This window comes from Artibeus jamaicensis, unplaced genomic scaffold (assembly GCF_021234435.1).
Source record: "Artibeus jamaicensis isolate MK-2021 breed Jamaican fruit bat unplaced genomic scaffold, CSHL_Jam_final contig_387, whole genome shotgun sequence".
Classification (NCBI taxonomy): Eukaryota; Metazoa; Chordata; class Mammalia; order Chiroptera; family Phyllostomidae; genus Artibeus; species Artibeus jamaicensis.
The window spans coordinates 35052558-35071994 of record NW_026521812.1 but is presented as its reverse complement, the minus strand read 5'-3'; the positions used below and the strand labels follow the sequence as shown (position 1 = coordinate 35071994).

Genomic DNA, 19437 nt, shown 5'->3' with positions numbered 1-19437 from the left:
GTATAGATGTATTCAGTACAAAATTGGGAGATTTCTGTCATAGAAAGCAGGTAGGATTGCAGTATCACAGACAAGTCTTGTCCTCCACTGATCTCGGACCTGCAGCTTTCAAGTTAGATGTACCTCAGAAAGAGAAGTAAATATCACAGGACAAAACAAGCAGCGGCATCCTGGAGGCAAAGACATGAATTCTCAGGGAACAGCTCACTCTTTACGCACCAAGTATGGGACTCTCGTGGTACTGGACTTAGTGATTTCATACTGGAGCAGACCTTTTCCTGTGCTGAGCTGCTGGCCACCAATACAAATGGGAAAGCAGGGAGGGTCACAGGAGAGAGGAGAGGATGATGGAGGGACGAATAAAAGAGAACTAACATGTCAAACAGCATGAAAGTCTAGAATAGGAGCCTCAAGAATATTGTCATGTTGCCAAAAGTCCCCATCAACAAAACCCCCTGGGGATAGAAATGTAAAAGCCACCCCCCACCAAAACAATGAGTTATAGGTCAGTCTGGAACTGTCCAACAATAGAATGCATGTTATTCTCTCTCCTTTTTTTTTTAATGTTTTGCACCTTTTGGTTCCCTAGTTCTTGCTTCCCCCTTACCCCTCCAAAAGTTTAAAATAATCTAAGCAAGTTGTGTGGACATGAAGGTGCACTCAAGGGCTCATTTTTTAGCCAACAAAGAAAAGACCAAGTGGAAAAGTGGAAACCAATCAAATGTATTAAGTGAGAACAATTTCCTGGTACTTTAATAAGCTCATACGGAACTACATAAGGGGATATTCTCAGGATTCTATACTATTAAAATTAAACTTTCTCTTTAAATTAGTATTTCAATAGATCATATTTCTTCTTATTCCAGTTTGTAATAAGCACACTTAGATTTCAAACATAGATACTCCCAAGTATTTAGAACTTCCTTAAAATAACTAAATAAAATTTAAAAAAATAAAAAAATTATCAATAACACTGAATATTGGATAGTAATCAAAAATAAAAATGAGTCATTTTATTCTTATTATTTAATGCACTTAAATACTAGAATATCCCTTTAAAAACTCAAGTAACTAAAGCTTATGGGTCTTTAAAATCTTTTCAATTTATTTCTATCAAATCATCCTCTTTCAACTTTATATTTTCTTATTCACAAAATAAAACATAAATTGAGTCCAGTAGTGAAAAAGGTCCTGTATTTTTATAGGGCAGTAAAGAAATATATGCAGTTATAATATTTAACTATATATTTAGAAAACTAAATTTTATGAAAAATTAAATGTTAAATTATATTATCCATATATATACACAATAGTACCATAAGGTATCAAAATATCTTCATGCTACTTAATTTTTCAAAAAATTATACATAATAGGTAACATTGATATTTACCACAATTTTCTAACATTATAACAATATGAAAACTAACTTAGTGCAAAATACTTCTTAATTCAAAGTTAATTTTAAGAAATCACTTATATCTAATATATCTCATTAATTCCTGGAATTCCCTGAATTATGATGATTTTGCCTAAAAATGGGTTTATGGAAATGTCTCTATTTTTATACCCTTGGTTATTGAGAGGGTTACATTTTATGAGAATTAAGCCAACATTAATTGGTAGTATAATCAGTATTAGTTTGATAATTTTATCAAGATTGTGTTTTATCAGTTAAATTTATAGCACAGCTGGTCAATATTCTATTCTAGTATATAAATACCACCAACTGAAAACTGCAAATTGTTTTTATTTTATTAAACAATCTTTAATGTGTTGCTTCATGTAACACTGAGATTAGCTAATAAAACAGAGAGACTGCATCATTTGTCCAAAGTCATAAACAACTACACTGAAATATTCTAAGTCTAAATCCAGAGTTTTAAGTATAGCCTATCTGATATGTCTTTTAAGTTTAATTTTTCTATACGAACTATTATATATAAACAGACTTTATTTTGATGTAGGTAAGTAATCTGCTAAACTAAATATATTTGACTGTGCAAACAGCCTAAGCAATACATATTTTTATCAAGCCAATACACTGAGAGAGATCTACATTTAGAGAAACAAGATAACTCAGATGAAATATTTTTGCTTAATAAACCATTCCTAAAATTCTGAACCCTATTCATATACTACAAGATTTTATTCAAATAATCTCTCTTGTTTAAGCCTCAATTCCTTTATCTGTAAACATTAAATTATTTATATTTTCCTGATCACAATTCAAAATGGTGTTACAGGGAACAATACCTTTACTGAAAAATATAAACTCTCATGATTCAGAAGTGCCAAAAACAAACTCAGTGGTAGGGACAGATGTTGAAAGGCCATAAATTGTGTTTGGATATTAACATCTATCTAAGGAAGAAATCTATCTGACAAGTTAAGATACTCTAGGTGTCCAATTATTAGGGGTAGTATATGTTAATAGCATAATCATAGAGAAAATAATTTCTTCAACATTTACAATATAAATTCATTCACATTCACACATGATATACACAAATGTGGGTATTTGGGTGCTTATGTGCATACATATGTGTGCATGCACGTACTTTACTGAGGGGTTCACATCAGTGAACCATTCAGTAAGGAAGCTTCCTGACCATTTTAATACTGAGTTCAACTGTCCTGTAGCTTACAAGCAATTAGTGTGAACATTTCTAATCCAAATAATATTAAATTAAATTATTGCATCTCCATTACAGAAATAACACGGATGGTAAAACATCTGTATATTCTTGAAATTAAATTACTGTGAAAAAATACCCCAAAAGTTCATTTTTAAATAACTAACTAGGGAAATACTTGGATAAAGAAATACTAAGTGATTTTTATAAAGTAATGTTAAATGTTTTCTGAGTCCATATTTAATACATAGCACATTAAAGTGTGATCAATTATTTTCACAAAAACAAAGAGTCAAATTTATTTTATTTAAAAAATACTTCTTAATGAGTTAAGAAGTATTTTTTAAATAAAATAAATTTTAGCTATGTAGAGTTTTGGTTTGATGGTGGAATGCTTACGATTTAAATCCCAACCTATAGCCTTGTGGAGGTACAGGGCAGGGCTTTGTTTGTGAGAGAGGTAATGGCCAGAAGCAGGGATTTATGGAATTAATTAATTATATTGGGGTGATAGTAGAAGCTGGAAATGTACTCATCTTTTTCTCAGTATCAACAGTCCAAAATTTCCAAACTATCTCACTGAGTAAACATTATATCTGACTTCATCTGCTACAGTTGGACTGCCTCCTCTCCTGCTAACCAGGCAATTTATAGCATAACAGGTTGTCAGATATTTAGATCACTTTCAAACTGACAGTTGATCTATTGATACTATATTTTAACTTGATTTTTAAGGAGCTCCAGTATTTTTAAAAATGTCTTCAGAGTCGAGAAATAAAACATATATATTACAAACATAACTTCTAAGTTAGAAAATTATAAAACACTTATTTCACGTTTTCACTAAAATACAAAACAAGACTATGACAGAAAGGCAAATTATATATTTTAGAAATATTTTATGTATGTGTGTGCAAACTGAGTTGGTAAAATCATCGAACTTTGGTATTAATCAATGTAACTAACTAAGGGATGAATCCCATCAAAACAAAAAGATAGACAAAACATGAAAGTTGAGATATCTGTTAATTCAGAATAAAGAAAATTGTAGAAAATAGAGTATAATGTAGAAAGTATGTTAATTTTTATCTAACCATCTTTTAACCATAAAAATCACCTAAGGACTATGCTTATGCTTATGTTTAGGTGGTGTCTCTGGCAAATGTGTATCAGCAAATTGCTACAGAAGTTAGTGACAGTTAATAATTCACCACGTGTTCCCAACACATGACATGCAGATTGGCTACACCTAGAAGAGAAGGCTTTCAATGATGATTATAATCTATAGACCTCATTGAATGTGGAAGTGTATTTGTGATGTCAAATATAATTTAATCACAATATATAAGAAAAAACCTTCTAAGATATAGTTCCAGCATTTGGAAGACTCCGTATCTCTTTCAGGGTCTGCCTGGTTAAAGACCCAAGACCCACTCAAGCACTCATAATTCAGGAGCCTGCCTGACAGCAATAAAGGCTGCAACTGGATACTTGGTGAGATTAATTACCTAGATAAGGCTTGATAATGCAAGTCAAATGGGAATGTAATTAAAGTGCACCTTCCATGAAAATTATTCATTGCTGATGGATCAGGTGACAGATAAATCAAAAGGCATTTGACAGAAGCCTACAGGTTAACATGAAGCAGGTCTTTTCTTTTCATAAAACTCTGTAGTTGAGGGTATGGAATTCACTCTCGCTGTCCTAACCTCATCATGATACCATAAGACAGACAGGTAGATTGTAATATGACCTATTGGAAACAGAAGCCAATAGAAAAACCATTAGGATCATAGTTACAAACAAAAGCTCACACCCTCCCTGGTGTGTCTCAGTGGATTGAGTGCTGGCCTGTGAACTGAAAGTTTGTGGTTCTCAGGCCAGGTCCCCATTTGGGGGCATGTGAGAGAGGCAACCAATTCATGTTATCTCTTGCACTTTGCTGTTTCTCTCCCTTTCTTTCTCCTTCTCTAACCCTCTCTTTAAAAGTAAATAAATAAAATCTTTTAAAAAAGGTCAGCTAGACTAGAACCAGTAGCCTGGCAGCTTTCAGGAGAGGATATCCCTCTACGTCCATACTATGATGGGGACTGCAATCACAGAAAACAAGTGATGAATTAATAAGCTGACTGGTCCCCAGGGTGTAATCCTTGCAGATGAAAGACCTGCTGGGGTAATCAAGACAGAGTTATAAATTAGATAAACCAGGTGCTATAAAATGTTTTACATCATCATTCTTAAAAAAAAGTCTTCCTGGATATGCCATAAATCCTTTACTGTCAATAATTTATAGTTTAAGAATAATTTTTAAAAGACACTGTTTTATAACAACAGCAGAGTAATTTCAGTTACCCGGAGGGATACTAAATCTAACTTCCATGCTGGGTTCTCTTAGCCATGTTTATGATATACCCAAGAGCAGAAAGATGAAACAAAATGTCCAATTAAATGATAGTTATTGAAAAATATGGTTTTACATGTTACTAATTTGCTTGCTCTCACTAATGAACACATTTTGCTTCTAGTGACCTGTATAAAGAAAATGCCTAAGAGTTTTCTTGTCTGCAAGAACAAACTTGATGCTTAACAGGAAAACCATGCCATCCAGTAGACAGTATATGGAATAAACAAAAAAGGATCATTACTGTCAAAATAATAACCTTAGGATAAAAGTTGAAATGCTTTAGTTCAACAGAAATCTTTAAATAATAACATAAATATCAATGTACTATCACAAATCCTACAATTATGTAACTTTTCCAAAATTTACATTATGTTTTATTTAAACAAAAAAAATAGGAAGTCAAATTCCCCCCAGTAAATCACCCATTCCAGTATCAAATAAAAATCAAATTAAAAGACAATCAAAATAATAAAACTTATGTTGCACTATTACCTATAGGCAATTAAAGGGCTCATCACAAATGTTCTTACCTAATTCTCATGAATATTTCTAACACTGTTGTAAGTTAAGAAAATTTCCAGAGAAGCTCTTTCGGAATGGTGAAAACTCTTAAGAAAACACACAATTAGATTTTAGGTATGTAAATTTGATACATGGGGCCTGGCCGTGTTTGAAGTGCTACAGGTAAACGTATAGATAAACATCTGTCAGAAAATCGTCTGTTTACATTTCTCCATTCCTAAAGGTTACTGATTAAAATTGAAAGCAGGTGTGGTGAATGCCCAACGCGTTTTATCAGCACACATTGCTCTTTTTGTTCCCTGCAGGTTCCAGTTAGTAACTTAATCCCAACCAAACTATAAAGTAAACTGTTCATGATTTGTCAGATTAGCTGATGCTTATCCAGAAAAATGGGCTAAAACACAGTCACCAGGACAGTGTAATTAAGAGCCATTCATCCATTTCATCCCTGGACTGAAGAAAATAATGAAACACAAAAGTAGCCAGACAGCATTCTAAAGGAGGCCAGTTAGTATCTTTTCAAAAGTAACACCAGTGTTTAATGCAGCAGGTGCACCAGAGTGACTTACAAATCATACTAACAACCAAGGTTTGCTGAAGTGGCATCATGACTCTCTCTTCATTGTTTACTTAATTTTTGAAGTAAAGGAGATGTGACTAAAAAGAAAAGATAAAGGCTTTCTTGTATTAATATACTATAAGTAACAAAAATAAAGCTTCCAAACTTTGAGGTGGATGTTCTACTTTTTTATAAAGTAGATCATATGGGAGCATATCATATGGGACATAATTTTAAATGCTTAGGAGAAAGAAAATATGAAAACCCAAACACAAGAAAAATACAAGCATTTGGGTGTATTGATCCATCTATCTATGTACATACATATACACTATGTATACACTAAATATACCAACAGATCTAATCTTAATGAGATGTGTATGACAAGCCATTCAAATTGATAGCTGTTGTATTAGAGGAGGCATTGTATAAATGCATAATTTATCTTTACACAATTAATAGCTTTCCTTTTGTGACCTCTACTTTTGAGATTATCAAGTTCTCAACAAAGAAATTTATGTGAGGCTAAATTTGGTAGTGATGTCAGGGATATGCAAAAGAAAACAGGATGGGATGTCAAAACAAGGAGAAAATAAGGTTACAATAATGTATTGGAAAAGGAAAAAGGCGTAATTTTTTTCAGACTCATTCTCTGTCTTCGAGCCTTTGCCAGGCTGATAAATGTTGTATGAAATCAGCATAAAGAGTCATCTATTACAGTTCAATTCAGCCAACACTAAGCACTTAGACCACATATGCCATGGTGTTAGGCTTTGTTTTCAACCATGAAAAAGGATTATAACATTTTGTACCCCAAGTTGTCAAACAAAATTATCTCTCAGAGTTCAGAATTGTTGAATTTAATGGACTTTCTTTTGTCTTCCTTCTACTGACCTTCTGTAACGTTTGATACTATAGTCAACGGACTCGGGAGCCGCCCCATCCCTCAGTCACTGTCACAGGTCTCCTGTCCAGCTGGCCTTGCCCCTCCAACTTGGTCTTCCTCCTGTGCTCTTCACATTCTGTAGCTCCCCACTCTTCTCTCTTAAACTTTCTAATTATACCTCTATCTCTATTTCCAAGAAAGGCTATTCTTTAACTCACCACGCAGAGAGGGTCATGATTCTCAGACATATAACATTCAGGTCCTGCCGCCATCCTAATGTCCATTCTCTTAGGAATATATCTGTGCACTCACACAATGTTGAATTTAAACAGTATATACAGCTAGTAAATGTCTACACACACGTCTATACACATACATACATCAGATTACATTACAGCCTGATGTAACAGAAGGTAAAGGTGTGATGTTTAAGAAAATTAGCACCACTTGCTCGTAAACTATTCAGTAATGAAAAGGCTTAACCGTATCTTTGTATTTATTATCATATTTGACCGCCATTATGAATGCTATGCCCAGAAAATGAAGTGCATTTTTCTACATGCTTTAGTTCATGATCAAACATTATTAAAAATTGGGAGACACTAATGATCTGATGTCAACATGCTATGGACAATTAAGAACTACGCATGAAAGCTAAGCTGTTTCCCAGATCCCCTTCCCTGTATCTTCCGTAAGCAGGAGAGCACGCCATCCACTCTGCTTTCTCCCTGATTAATTTTGTTGGGTTGCAGCAATTATTCCTTCCTTTGTGACTGACCTCTTTGTAAATGGAGTGCAGGAAATATGGATAGTTTTTTCCTGGGTTTTTACAACATAATTGATCCTTTTTCTTACAGTAGTACAAAGGGAGCCTAATTCATAAAACAGTCCCAGTAGAAACAAGTTTCAATCAGGCTTGGGTAGCAGTGACAGACAGATGTGAAAAGCAAGATCTGGTAGTGTTCTCTCCTTCACCTTATTACTTCGGTCAGTTGGTTAAAACTGTTAATGATGCTCTTGGATCAATGTCTTTTCCTTGTGGCTCTGATTCACCGCATTGGTTGATTAGTACAGATGTTTGTGTGGGTAACTGCATTATTCCACCAGATTGCTCGTCTGAATCAAATTTGCTTCAATTCATTACCAATGAAGCAAGAAATAAAATAATCAACATTTACACTCTTAACAGTGGTACTAAAAGCAAAACAAATAAATGCTTGTCAATTTAAATGCTACCTCCCACCTTTCTCAAAGCTCTGTCCCTCAGTTTATCCAGGGCTTCACGTGGCATGGCTGGGCGTAGCCGTGTGCAAGGAGTACAACTGGGTGAGGACCTAAATATGTGTTTCAAACTTACAGGCCCAAGTTTTTATCGTCATCATCATGATCATCAACTCACGTTCAGTTTACTTGTTTATATACACATAATGTATGAAATTACCATCCACTGGCTCTCCATTCTCTGAAATGTAGCATATTGATTTCTGACTATTTAATGAAATTTCTTCTGAAACTGTCTGTTTCAGAAAAACAGTCAATGCTATTCCTTTAATAACACTTTAGGGAAATGGTTACAATAGTTTGCTCTATAGGAACTAAGCAAACAACTCACAGATAAAAAACCTTTTCATACTGTGAAAGAACACTGAGTAAATTAGGTAACCAGTTTTGTTTAACTAAGGAAACATCACCTCTTGACTCAATTCATATTAAAAATACTTCACAGGTGGGTTAGTTTGCATTCTTAATATAGTAATATGACACCATATTATAGGTGTTGCCTTTTATTATTTGTTTACTATCTCTAGAAAGAGATTGAATTCAATATGAGAACTGTCCAGAAAAAGTCCAGCCATTATAAATATAATGGCAATGCTTTGCCCTACATTGGTGCAACCTGGCAGCCAAGGAGAGTGGACGGGAATGTTCATGCTTGATCAATGACAACTTCACTGTACTAGTCAGTGCGGGTGGTAGACGCCAGTGAGTGAGCATGTGTGCTGTGTGTCTATCTCATTCTTAATGACTGAGTAACGCAATGAATCTGCATCAATTTTGCGTTAAGCTTGAACATTCCTTTACAGAAACTGTTTGGATGATTCAGAAGGCCACAGCTATGGGTAACTGGTCATTGGCAGCTTCATCACAACAACAAGCCTACTTACGCATCATGTCTCATGCCGAGTTTTTTGGCAAAACATCAAATCACCAAGGTGACTCGGCTTCACTATAGCCCAGATTTAGCACCCTGCAACTTCTGACTTTTCCCAAAACTAAAATCACCCTCAAAAGGGAAGAGATTTCAGACCATTAATGAGATTCAGGAAAATATAACAGGGTAGCTAATGGTGATTGGGAGAACTGTGTTAGGGCCCAAGGTGCCTACTTTGAAAGGGACCAAGGTATCAATGTTTCTTGTATCTTGTACCTTCTTCAGCAAATGCCTCTATTTCCCATAGTATGTGGCTAGATACCTTCTGGACAAACCATGTATATTGACCCAGGGGGTACAATAAAAGAATGCATATTGTACTTAAGCACATGCTATTTTTTTTGTTTTGTATATTTTTCTTCCAAAAATAAAGAGCAGGTGGTGTGGTTAGTCATATTTCAGCTAAAACAAATTTTCTATGCCTTAGCTGAACAAACATCTTGTCTTTACAAGTAAAGTGGCTATTTCTTTACCAATAATATTCTAGTGGATACATTTTTAAAATTGCTTTAATCTCTACTCGATAAACTGTCAGCAAAATGAAGGATCTCCTATTAAGAACAACATATATAATACAAATTACTTTACATAATTCCATCATTATGGACTATTCCAGGATAATGATCCTAGTGGGTAGTCATATATTTTTGAACAGCCTCTTTAGAGGGAGCTTAAATTTAACAAGTTGCAAATTTAAATCTCCAAAATATCAAATCATAAAAACCTTTTCATTAGAAAATCCTGAAATAGTATTCATGTCTTAAACATGGAGATATTTCTAGTTTAACATTGTCAAGAACATGGTAAACTTGCTCAAGCTTGAAAAATCAGGGACAGAACTCATAACTTATTTTGTACCAAATGAGATTATGAACTCTCTCATGTCTCTTCTCTCTCTCTTTTTAAAATATTTTATTTATTTATTTTTAGAGAGAAGGGAAGGGAAGGCAAAAGAGAGGGAGAGAAACATCAGTGTGTGGATGCCTCACACATGCCCCCTACTGGGGACCTGGCCTACAACTCAGGCACGTGCCCTGACTGGGAATCAAACCAGGGACCCTTTGGTTTGCAGGCCAGTGCTCACTCTGAGCTACAGCAGCCAGGGCTCTGCTGTCTTTTATATGGACATTAAGCCTTTAAGTTCAGGTTCTCAAATTTATAACCTTAATCTCCTTATAGCTTCTATGTTTAAATGTAGTCAGAAGTCAAGGCTTTAATATAAGATCTGTGGTAGGGGGACACAATTCAGTTCATAGCAGTATTAAAACTAAGCTAACAAACAGATTTAAGATCTTCCCAGATCTTAAATATCATCATCCACACAATAGCAATCTGAGATCAAAATGAAAGACAAGATTAAGATGTTTAAACTGAAAATATGAAAGGCTATTTAAAACACCTATTACTAGGTTTCTTTCAAAGGTCTACAGAGTCCTTCCACTGAGCAGTATAAACATCAATTTCACCCCCTAACCCCTAAAAAAGCAGATACAGTTCACTAAAGAGTGAAACTGACTGCTCATGAAGATACTAGAGTTGGATAACATGGAGGTGAAATGAATGTGAAAGGGTGGGGATGAGAATACAGGTTGTTTACACATATTTTAATTGAGAAAAATTACAGAACAGCTATATACTATAGTCTGAAGCACACAGAAATGCTACTAGACAGAAAAAAATTTAAATAATATATGAAAATATGGTGCTACGTGCTTAAAATAGTAATTCTGAGCACAAATGAAAATAATCTCAAATTTTGGTCTCCACTCATGCTTCTACTACATTCAATGTCATATAAAAAGATAGAAATTAATTCTATTTTTAGATTTTCAAAATATGAAGAATTCTAAGTTTTCAAAATTAAAGGTTATTCCCATCTTAATATTTTATAATAGGATTACTTTAAGCTTTTGTCCTAAACCTCTACTTAAATACCAGGCTATGATTGAAAACTCATTTCAAGATTTTAAATATATCTATAGTTCAAGTCCAAATCACAAAATTTTTATACTTGAAATCATTATCCTATGTATTCACTGAATTTAGATAATATCATATTGAATTTGAATTAAACTAACCTTTTATATATTAATCTTGATTATTTTAAAAAGTCTCTTTTCACATTACAATACTATATAAAGAATTTTTAAATTTGTTCAACAGATTTACTGAGCACATACCCTGAACCCAATATGTTCTAGGGGCTAGAGAATAAGAATGTCACTGTTTTCTTATAATGTGAACAATGTGAAGACACTGTAAGAAAACAGTGTCTAACAGGAAAGACAAACAGTTCCCAAATAATATGTGGAAAATGTATGAGACACCTATTGTAAGGTGTAGCACACGAAGACATACTGTTCTCCTAAATTTCCATAGCAAGTTGGAGTGTAAATATACTGTGTGGATATATGAAATGGCTAGCCCACAATAAGTACTCAGTAAGTTGTAGTTGTCAGTATTAATGCCAACATAGCTTCATTTCCCATATAAAATATTAATATTATTTTAAAAATCCTCACTATATATGAGGGGGTACACGTCTAAAAATGGAATTATCTTCTGAGGGTCGGGGCCCTTGTAGTACAGGCTTAGGAACCAATACATATCAGCGTGCAGCTGGTGGTGTTGGGAGAGGTTACGTTCTGTTTCAGTGACTTTTTTTGAAGATTCTTTCAATGCATTGCCCATGATTTCATGATAGGTGATTTACGAGCACACCTGCCCATACCATGCTGAGTGTTTGACTAAAAATGGCATGACCTCTATGCCCCATTTTCCCTCTTCACCCGATCTGGTCCCAAGCTACTGTTTTTTGCTTCCCCAGATGAAAAAAATTCCTCAAAGGAAAATGTTTTGCCATATGAAAGAGGTAAAAAAAACCGGCAGAAGCACTAAAAGGCAACAAAATTGAGCTCAAAGCTGCTTTGAGCAGTGGGAAAAACATCTGGATACATGTACTGCATCAAATGTAGAGTATTTTATTTTTTTAAAAGATTTTATTTATTTATCTTTAGAGGGGAAGGGAAGGAGGGAGGGAGAGAAACATCAGTGTATGGTTGCCTTTCATGCATCCCCTGCTGGGAACTGGCTTGCAAGCCGGCTATGTGCCCTGACTGGGAATTGAACCGCGATTGTCTGGTTCGCAGGCCCGTGCTCAATCCACTGAGCTACATCAGCCAGGGCAAATGTAGAGTATTTTAAAGGTGACTAAAGTTTAATCATGTAAGAATAAAAACACAATTTTTTATAAATAAATTCTGGCTTTTCTGCAGGGTCCCCTCTCATGTTTTAATTACTGATGACCATTAGAGAAAAACTGTTAATGTGTCTACATGTGTTATTTTAAATGAATGGCACTACAGAAATACTTAAAAGTTAAAAATTAAAACTCACTAAAATAATCTGAAACACCTACTTGCTAAGCGAAGCATGTAATTTTCTAAAATATCATGCCCTATGGCATGAAATTAGCATGACTGAATTTGTTCTGCCTTTTGGGTACATCAGGTTTATAAAATAACTAGAAATGAAAAGAAATGTGTGTTTTGAATGGTTTACTGTTAAATGAATCTCTTTCAGTTGATCTTTCTGTTGCAGATTGCAGAAGTGTGAGTATGTACATAAGTTGTAACGACACCACAACTATTTCTATAAAATATTTTTGTTGGTGGTGGTGGTTAGTGTTGACTTTTCTTGCATTTACATGTTTTCACTTTATGAGGCTGTTGAATTAACATTATTCAAAATAATCAATAAATGCTCTCAAGTAATATAATTTTTCATAACATCAAACTCACTTAAAATAAGTCGTTTATACATTCCTAAGAAATATCAAAACATATAAACTTAAATAGAATTTATTTTTTATAACTTGGACTACAATTTTAAATTATTGAAAACAATGATCTGAACTAATTTATGAGAAAATCAGTCACTTGAGTAACATTAATAAATATGAGTAATGATATTTTGACAAATACAGAACATGACTTCTGGCACTGTCTCTTTTAAAAGTAATGTTTACTATGTATGTTATATAACTATACTGATTTCATTCAACACTTTATAAACATTATAGAAATCTAGGCAAAGTTAATACTTAAGCAAATCTTAATTTTGACAGTGAAATAAGATCTGGGCACTTGAAAACATGAAGGGAATTAGTCAAATTAGGAATGCAGAGTTATTTTAATAACCTTTTAAAGGACAATAAAATTACAACCAAAAGGCTATGAGGAGTCAAGTAGTGTGATACTGTTTCAGAAGAAAATTCAAGTTCAAAGAGTTAACATAACTTGTCCAAAATTAAGTAATTATGTCATCGAATATCAAACCCCATGCCTTTTCCATTCATATCTCAATGCTTTCCCTCTTGGAAAATAATTTACTTTTTCTTGTGCATAACTAGTATCCCCAGTGGAATTAATAGCACAACATTTGTTGTACAGCTAGTGTACAGAAAGAACTAAGCTACTGTATTTTTTATGTCAGTAGTGAAATGTCAGAAAGGGAAAGTAAGAAAACAATCCCATTTATAATTGCATAAAAATATACCTAGGACTCAATTTAACAAGGATGTAAAAGACCAGTGCTTGGAAAATTATCAGACATTTGACTAAAGAAATTAGGGAAAACAAAAATAAGTGGAAGCATATACCACAATCATGGATAGAAAGTATTAACATCATTAAAATGCCCATACTACTCAAAGCAATCTGGGCCTCCATTATTTGCCCCCATATTGCAATAGATGAAGATTTTAGAACATTTTGCTTTGACATTACACAAAGAATTACATAAACGAAGGATTATATAATACACAGATGATGTGTTGCAGAATTGTACACCTGGAACCTGTATTGTTTAATCTTGTTTACCAGTGTCACTCCAATAAACTCAATAAAAAGAGGACTTAATCAGCATTCATCCTGCTACTCACTGTAATAACATTTTTGTAGTTGTAGAGAGTTTTAAGTTTTCTCTAATATAGTCTTATTTAACAGGACAATACAGGAAGCTAGACAGTATTTTATCCCCATTTTACTCATGAAGAACTTTAGTGATTCATCCATGAGCACATACCTCCTAAGTGTCAGGACTGGGGCTGGAGCACAGATCCCTTAACCCCCCAAACTTTACTACTACCCTGAATGAAGGACAGAAGGTCTTCAATGTATTTCCACTTCCACAAACATTGCTATGGAAGGTCCTGAGCTCCAGACTCCAAACTTAATAGAAAAGGAATTACCGAGTGCACACACTGCCTTCAAACACTGGCTGACTATATTCCATTGTTACTCTCTGTCATGACCCCTCAAAGGCAGATTCTGTTTTTATACTAGGAATCAGTGGATTGCTGATGAGGAGGATAACGAACCAGATATTGAGATTTAAACTGATTATTGAAGTGACTGCAGCATAAACTAGGTGGGCAGTGATGCTGTTTAGTTAATGGAGAATGGGAGTGTCAAGGGTCACTGTAGGTTTCCATGACCAGCATGAGCATAGACAGAGTTTTAAATCACTCCCCCTTTAAAAAGAGCACAAATATTGGTGATACAGCTTGTAGGGGTTGGGGGGATCTGGTTATAGAAATTGAATAATACGATAGTCACTAACATATTCTAAATTTTCTGTTAAAAAATTTAAAACTTTTAAGATTTCCACAGCTTGTTGCCATTTTTAAACACATTTTTTTGTAAACAGAAAATGCTACCAGAAAAAGCTAACAGTGTAGCAGTAAAACTTCATGGGTTTCTGGTGTTTGAGATGTGGTAGAGACTAAGCAATCGTACGTTAATATTTCAATATAAAAGTGCAAACCTAGTTTGCTTTTGAACTTTATTATATTTATTCTTCATAAAAAGTTTAATAGCTTTATTGGGATATAATTTACATATCATAAATTCACTCATTTTAAGTATACAGTTCAATATTTTTAGTATATTTACAGAGTGTGCAATCATCACCATTTAATTTTTGCACATTTAAATTACTTCCTCCCCTCGAAAACAAATCTAGTTTACTCTTAACCAAAAGAGAATCAATATCGAAAGCCACTTTACCTAACCACTGTGAGGTATTTGATTCAAAAATTTATGGAAAATCTATGACCCATTTAGCTAGTGTAACATAAACTTGAAAAATTAAACACCAACATTTAAAGAGCACAAAAACCTACTCCAAATGCAACCTATTTGGCAAACTCTATTTGTGGTATTAGTTCAGCATCTTTATGTTGCATTAAAAAAATTAAAATATCCCATTTTATACTTGATATTAGCAGGAATAAAGCAGTTACTCTAGCTCAGCGGACCTCAGAGTCCAGTTAATGGTGCCAAAGATAGCATAATGTCACAATTATGAACCTCAAGTGTCCTGAACACACTCACTGTGGAGTTATGATGGCAAATTTAAATCTACAGCAATGCAAAATATGTAATGATAACAGCATTTTAAAAGACTGGTAAATACAGTAAGGGTAAATAAAATATATCAATCCAAATATCAGTTAAGGAGGTTATTTATTTTGTCCAATGCTTGAAGATTTAAAATCCGCTGTTCTGTTTTACTCCCAGACATCTGTTTTTACATGGGAGACATAATGCACAATAGGATTTTATATATCAAAATGAAACGTTAAGAATAAGAACCAAGTAATCTGTTCAAAATGGTAAGCAGGAGACCAGATGCATAGTTTTCTTTCTGCAGATATAATTTAAATAAGTAATGTTTTGTCAAAATTGGCATAGAAAATGAACACTAGATTAGTCTATGTCCAGGAATTTGGGGTAATGTTGCTTTTTGATAGTCAGCCAAAGATCAAGAAGACCCTGTCATAAGCTTGTTATGTTGCTCACACAACTCAGGACCCCAGTGAGGTTCCCATTGTGTTAATGATGATGACATAGCACCTGGCAACATCTACTACCTGGCATCTTCCTTCAGCAGCAAGGATTTTCAAAAGGTTGGGAAAGTCCTCGACTTCCTCAACTTCCTTCAGTAATAAGATTTCTTGGAAGGCACAGAAAGTCTTCAATTTATGAAGCTTCCTTCCCAATTTGTACTTTCTAAAACATACTTGACAGAGCAAAGAATGACTGACTATGCCATCTCAAATGGCAGTTAAGAAAATAAGTGAAAATTACTTTTAGCTTAACTACAAAGGTCATAATCATGGTTATTATATTTCCTAATTCATTTCTTATGAAATCGTCATGAGATCTCTTAAACACTTATTTCAGTATAAACATTAACATCATCAGAAATCTACTGATGAACTTAAAAGACTCTCATGGAAAATTTAATGCAAACTTGCCTTATATTTTAATATCACATTCTGTCTGGTAAAAAAAAATTGATTAACACTATGTGAGACAGTACAGCCAACTCTTTCATTATTCCCAATTATCATGTATATTTCGATCACAAGCACAGGGCACATGAAAACTTAAAAACGCAAGAAATATCCTTCACTTCACTTTATCGAATACGTACACTCTCCTCCTCTGGATCTTTGAACAGACTTTCTTGTCTTACAGCAGCCTTAACCGGTTTACAATTTATCCCTTTTATTTCTCCTGCCAGATCTCTGGAGGAGATGTTAATGAGTCTAGTAATAGTTTAACAGGCAGCAGGAGAAATAACAAAGAAAAGTTAAAGGTGTGAATAATCAACAAGCTGGAATAATTGAGTTCTGTGTAGCCAAGTTAACTAAATATTCAAGCGAGACACCTCACTTAGGTAGAGACATTATTCACTCAGGAAAGGCAAACAAAAAACATACCTGCTTGACCAGTGGTGATACTGACTGCTGCAAAGAGCCTCTGGGATCGGCTTAAGTCAGAAACTCCATTTACAGCTTCAACTTCAAAAGTATAATTAGCGTGGGCTAGCAGGTCCATGACAGTGACAAAGTTATCCTCTAATCCAGTCTGCTGGGGCATGTATCCAATGTTACTCCCACAGGGAACACATTCGCCCTGCTCCCAACTGCACCGCTTACACAGGATTCTGTAGGTCACATCATTTCTTCCCCCGTTGTCCGCAGGAGGACTCCACTCCAAACTTACTGTGGTCTGGTTGATGTTGAAAATGAGGTTCTGTGGTGCAGATGGAGGCCCTTGGGAAACCAAAACACACAAATAAATAAACACGATAGAAAAAAAGCAACCAAAATGAACGAAACGACCACATGGGACACTAAGCGAGTGGCTCAATTACCATACAGAAAACTACTTGAAATGCTTTCTTTCACGTAAACATTTCATTACCTTTCCTAGAGAAGCTATATAAAAGTCTCCTTGAATTCACTTGGCAAGAGGCTTTATTTATTTTCCATTTAATATGTCAAAATGAAAACAGGATAACAACTGTCTTTGTACTTTTGCCACAGCCTTTAGCTACTTTACTTCCAAGCAATTAAAAAAGAACAGTTAATTCTCCTTAAAAAAAAACAGTTGTGCAGTTGTTTAAAAAAATGGTTTTCCTTTCAACCATATAACAGAGAATACATCTATTCATTTTTAATGTGTTCAAGAATGATTTATAAGACTGTCTGGAATTTGGTTTAGATTTGGGTCTCTCAAACATTCATTAATTGAAGCACCAAGATGTGTGATTTGCTCTATTTAGTAATGGAATTTTAATTTAGAAGCCATTACTTTTTAATCAAATTTTATACACATGTAAGACTCAAATAATTTTTCTATTTTATGATTCCTGTAAAATACATGTGAAAAATACTACAACACATCTTGACTTCAGAGACATAAAAATTACATTGAAGTTGATGTAAGATGTATCTTACATTATTGTTTAGCCTTAGAGATTCATGAAAAATTCAAAATATTTAATAATAATTAAGACTGTATTCACAAGTGATATGCCTGTCTCAATGATGTCACAACAGTACAAATGAGAAGCAGGGACCCGAAAGTCCTTTTTTAACTTTACTATCATGGACTTACTTGTGCACGCAACATAGGGTGGGTCAGATGGAGCCCTATAATATCCATCCTCACACTCGCATCTTGAAGAGCCTTCCTTATCAGAAAAACTGTGTGTTGGGCACCGAGAGCACTGAAGATCTTGAGAGGAAGATTTGTAGAACCCCCGGCCACAGGCTGGGTATGCAAGAGAAAGTGAAAACAGAAACATGAGAGCAAGCAGACCTTTCCAAAACTGTAGTGATATTTAACAAAGGGTAATATATGAAATACGATTTTTGAAAAACAAGCTCTTTATGATTAAAATTTTGTTGTAGTAAGCATCAAAAACCTAAGTTATACTACTGCATTTTAAGACAAAAATAATAGAAACCAAAATATACAGCAAACTTGTTTCTATAATTGGCATCAGTTCAAAGTCCAGAACCCAAAACTGAACACAAGCATAATTTATTTAGACAAAATCTTAGGATATTTAATTAAGGGTAACTTTGATTTCAATACGATTAACTTGTGTGTTGAACTGTATTAACACACTTAGAAGTTATGTTTTTATTCACTATAGCTATAAATTAAGCATAAGTGTAAATATGATTTAAATGTAAAACATAAAAATAATTTTAATCATCTACCAGAAACAATGATATTAAAATTTTCATCTGAAAAATGATAGAAATGTATTCCTTTCAAATTTTCAGGGCATTTCAAAATATAATTTCAACCAATTTAACTTAAAGGGCAGGTTTCTTTCCACTAAGTGAACCTCCTTGTTCATAAAAATAATGAAATCCCATACATTGGAGAAACCTGTCTCACTAGCATCAAGGAGAAAGCCATCGGCTGGAGACAGACCAAGGCTGTTTCTCCTGAGCGGAGAGGCCCAGGGTCTGGAGGCACTAACACAGCCACTGCTCTCGGCAAGGGACAGACAGGGACAGAGAGCTTCTCTGTCACCACCTCCTGAAGTAGTTTTTACTCAGTTACATCTTTGTTATTAAATCGAGTAACCTTGAACTATTTACTATCACTGGATACTTGATATCTTTTCAATTAAAATTAAGCAAACAAAATGTTTATTATTTTAACATTTTTTAATGTATCGATGGTATTATACCTTGAATATATTAAATAAATTCCATTTGTCCTTCATATTTTAAATGAATATTAAGTTTTAGTGACCTTCAAATTTAATAGAAATTAATAAATCATATCTATAAAGATCAGTGAATAGTTAACAAATTAAATTATAACTTTTAATTTATTAGATTC

General features: G+C 34.0%; 1 protein-coding gene across 5 annotated transcripts in view; it reads right to left on the bottom strand.

Moving 5' to 3' along the window:
• The window catches only part of EPHA7 (EPH receptor A7), a 170051-nt gene that overhangs the window by 89647 nt on the left and 60967 nt on the right, over window positions 1-19437 (bottom strand). For all 5 annotated transcript variants that reach the window (XM_037162103.2, XM_037162104.2, XM_037162101.2 and 2 more), the window contains exons 4-5: window positions 18190-18345; window positions 17007-17342 (exon numbers count right to left, since the gene is read on the bottom strand). In XM_037162103.2, the coding sequence (XP_037017998.1) occupies window positions 17007-17342; window positions 18190-18345 (492 nt within the window). The remainder of the gene's footprint in view (window positions 1-17006; window positions 17343-18189; window positions 18346-19437) is intronic.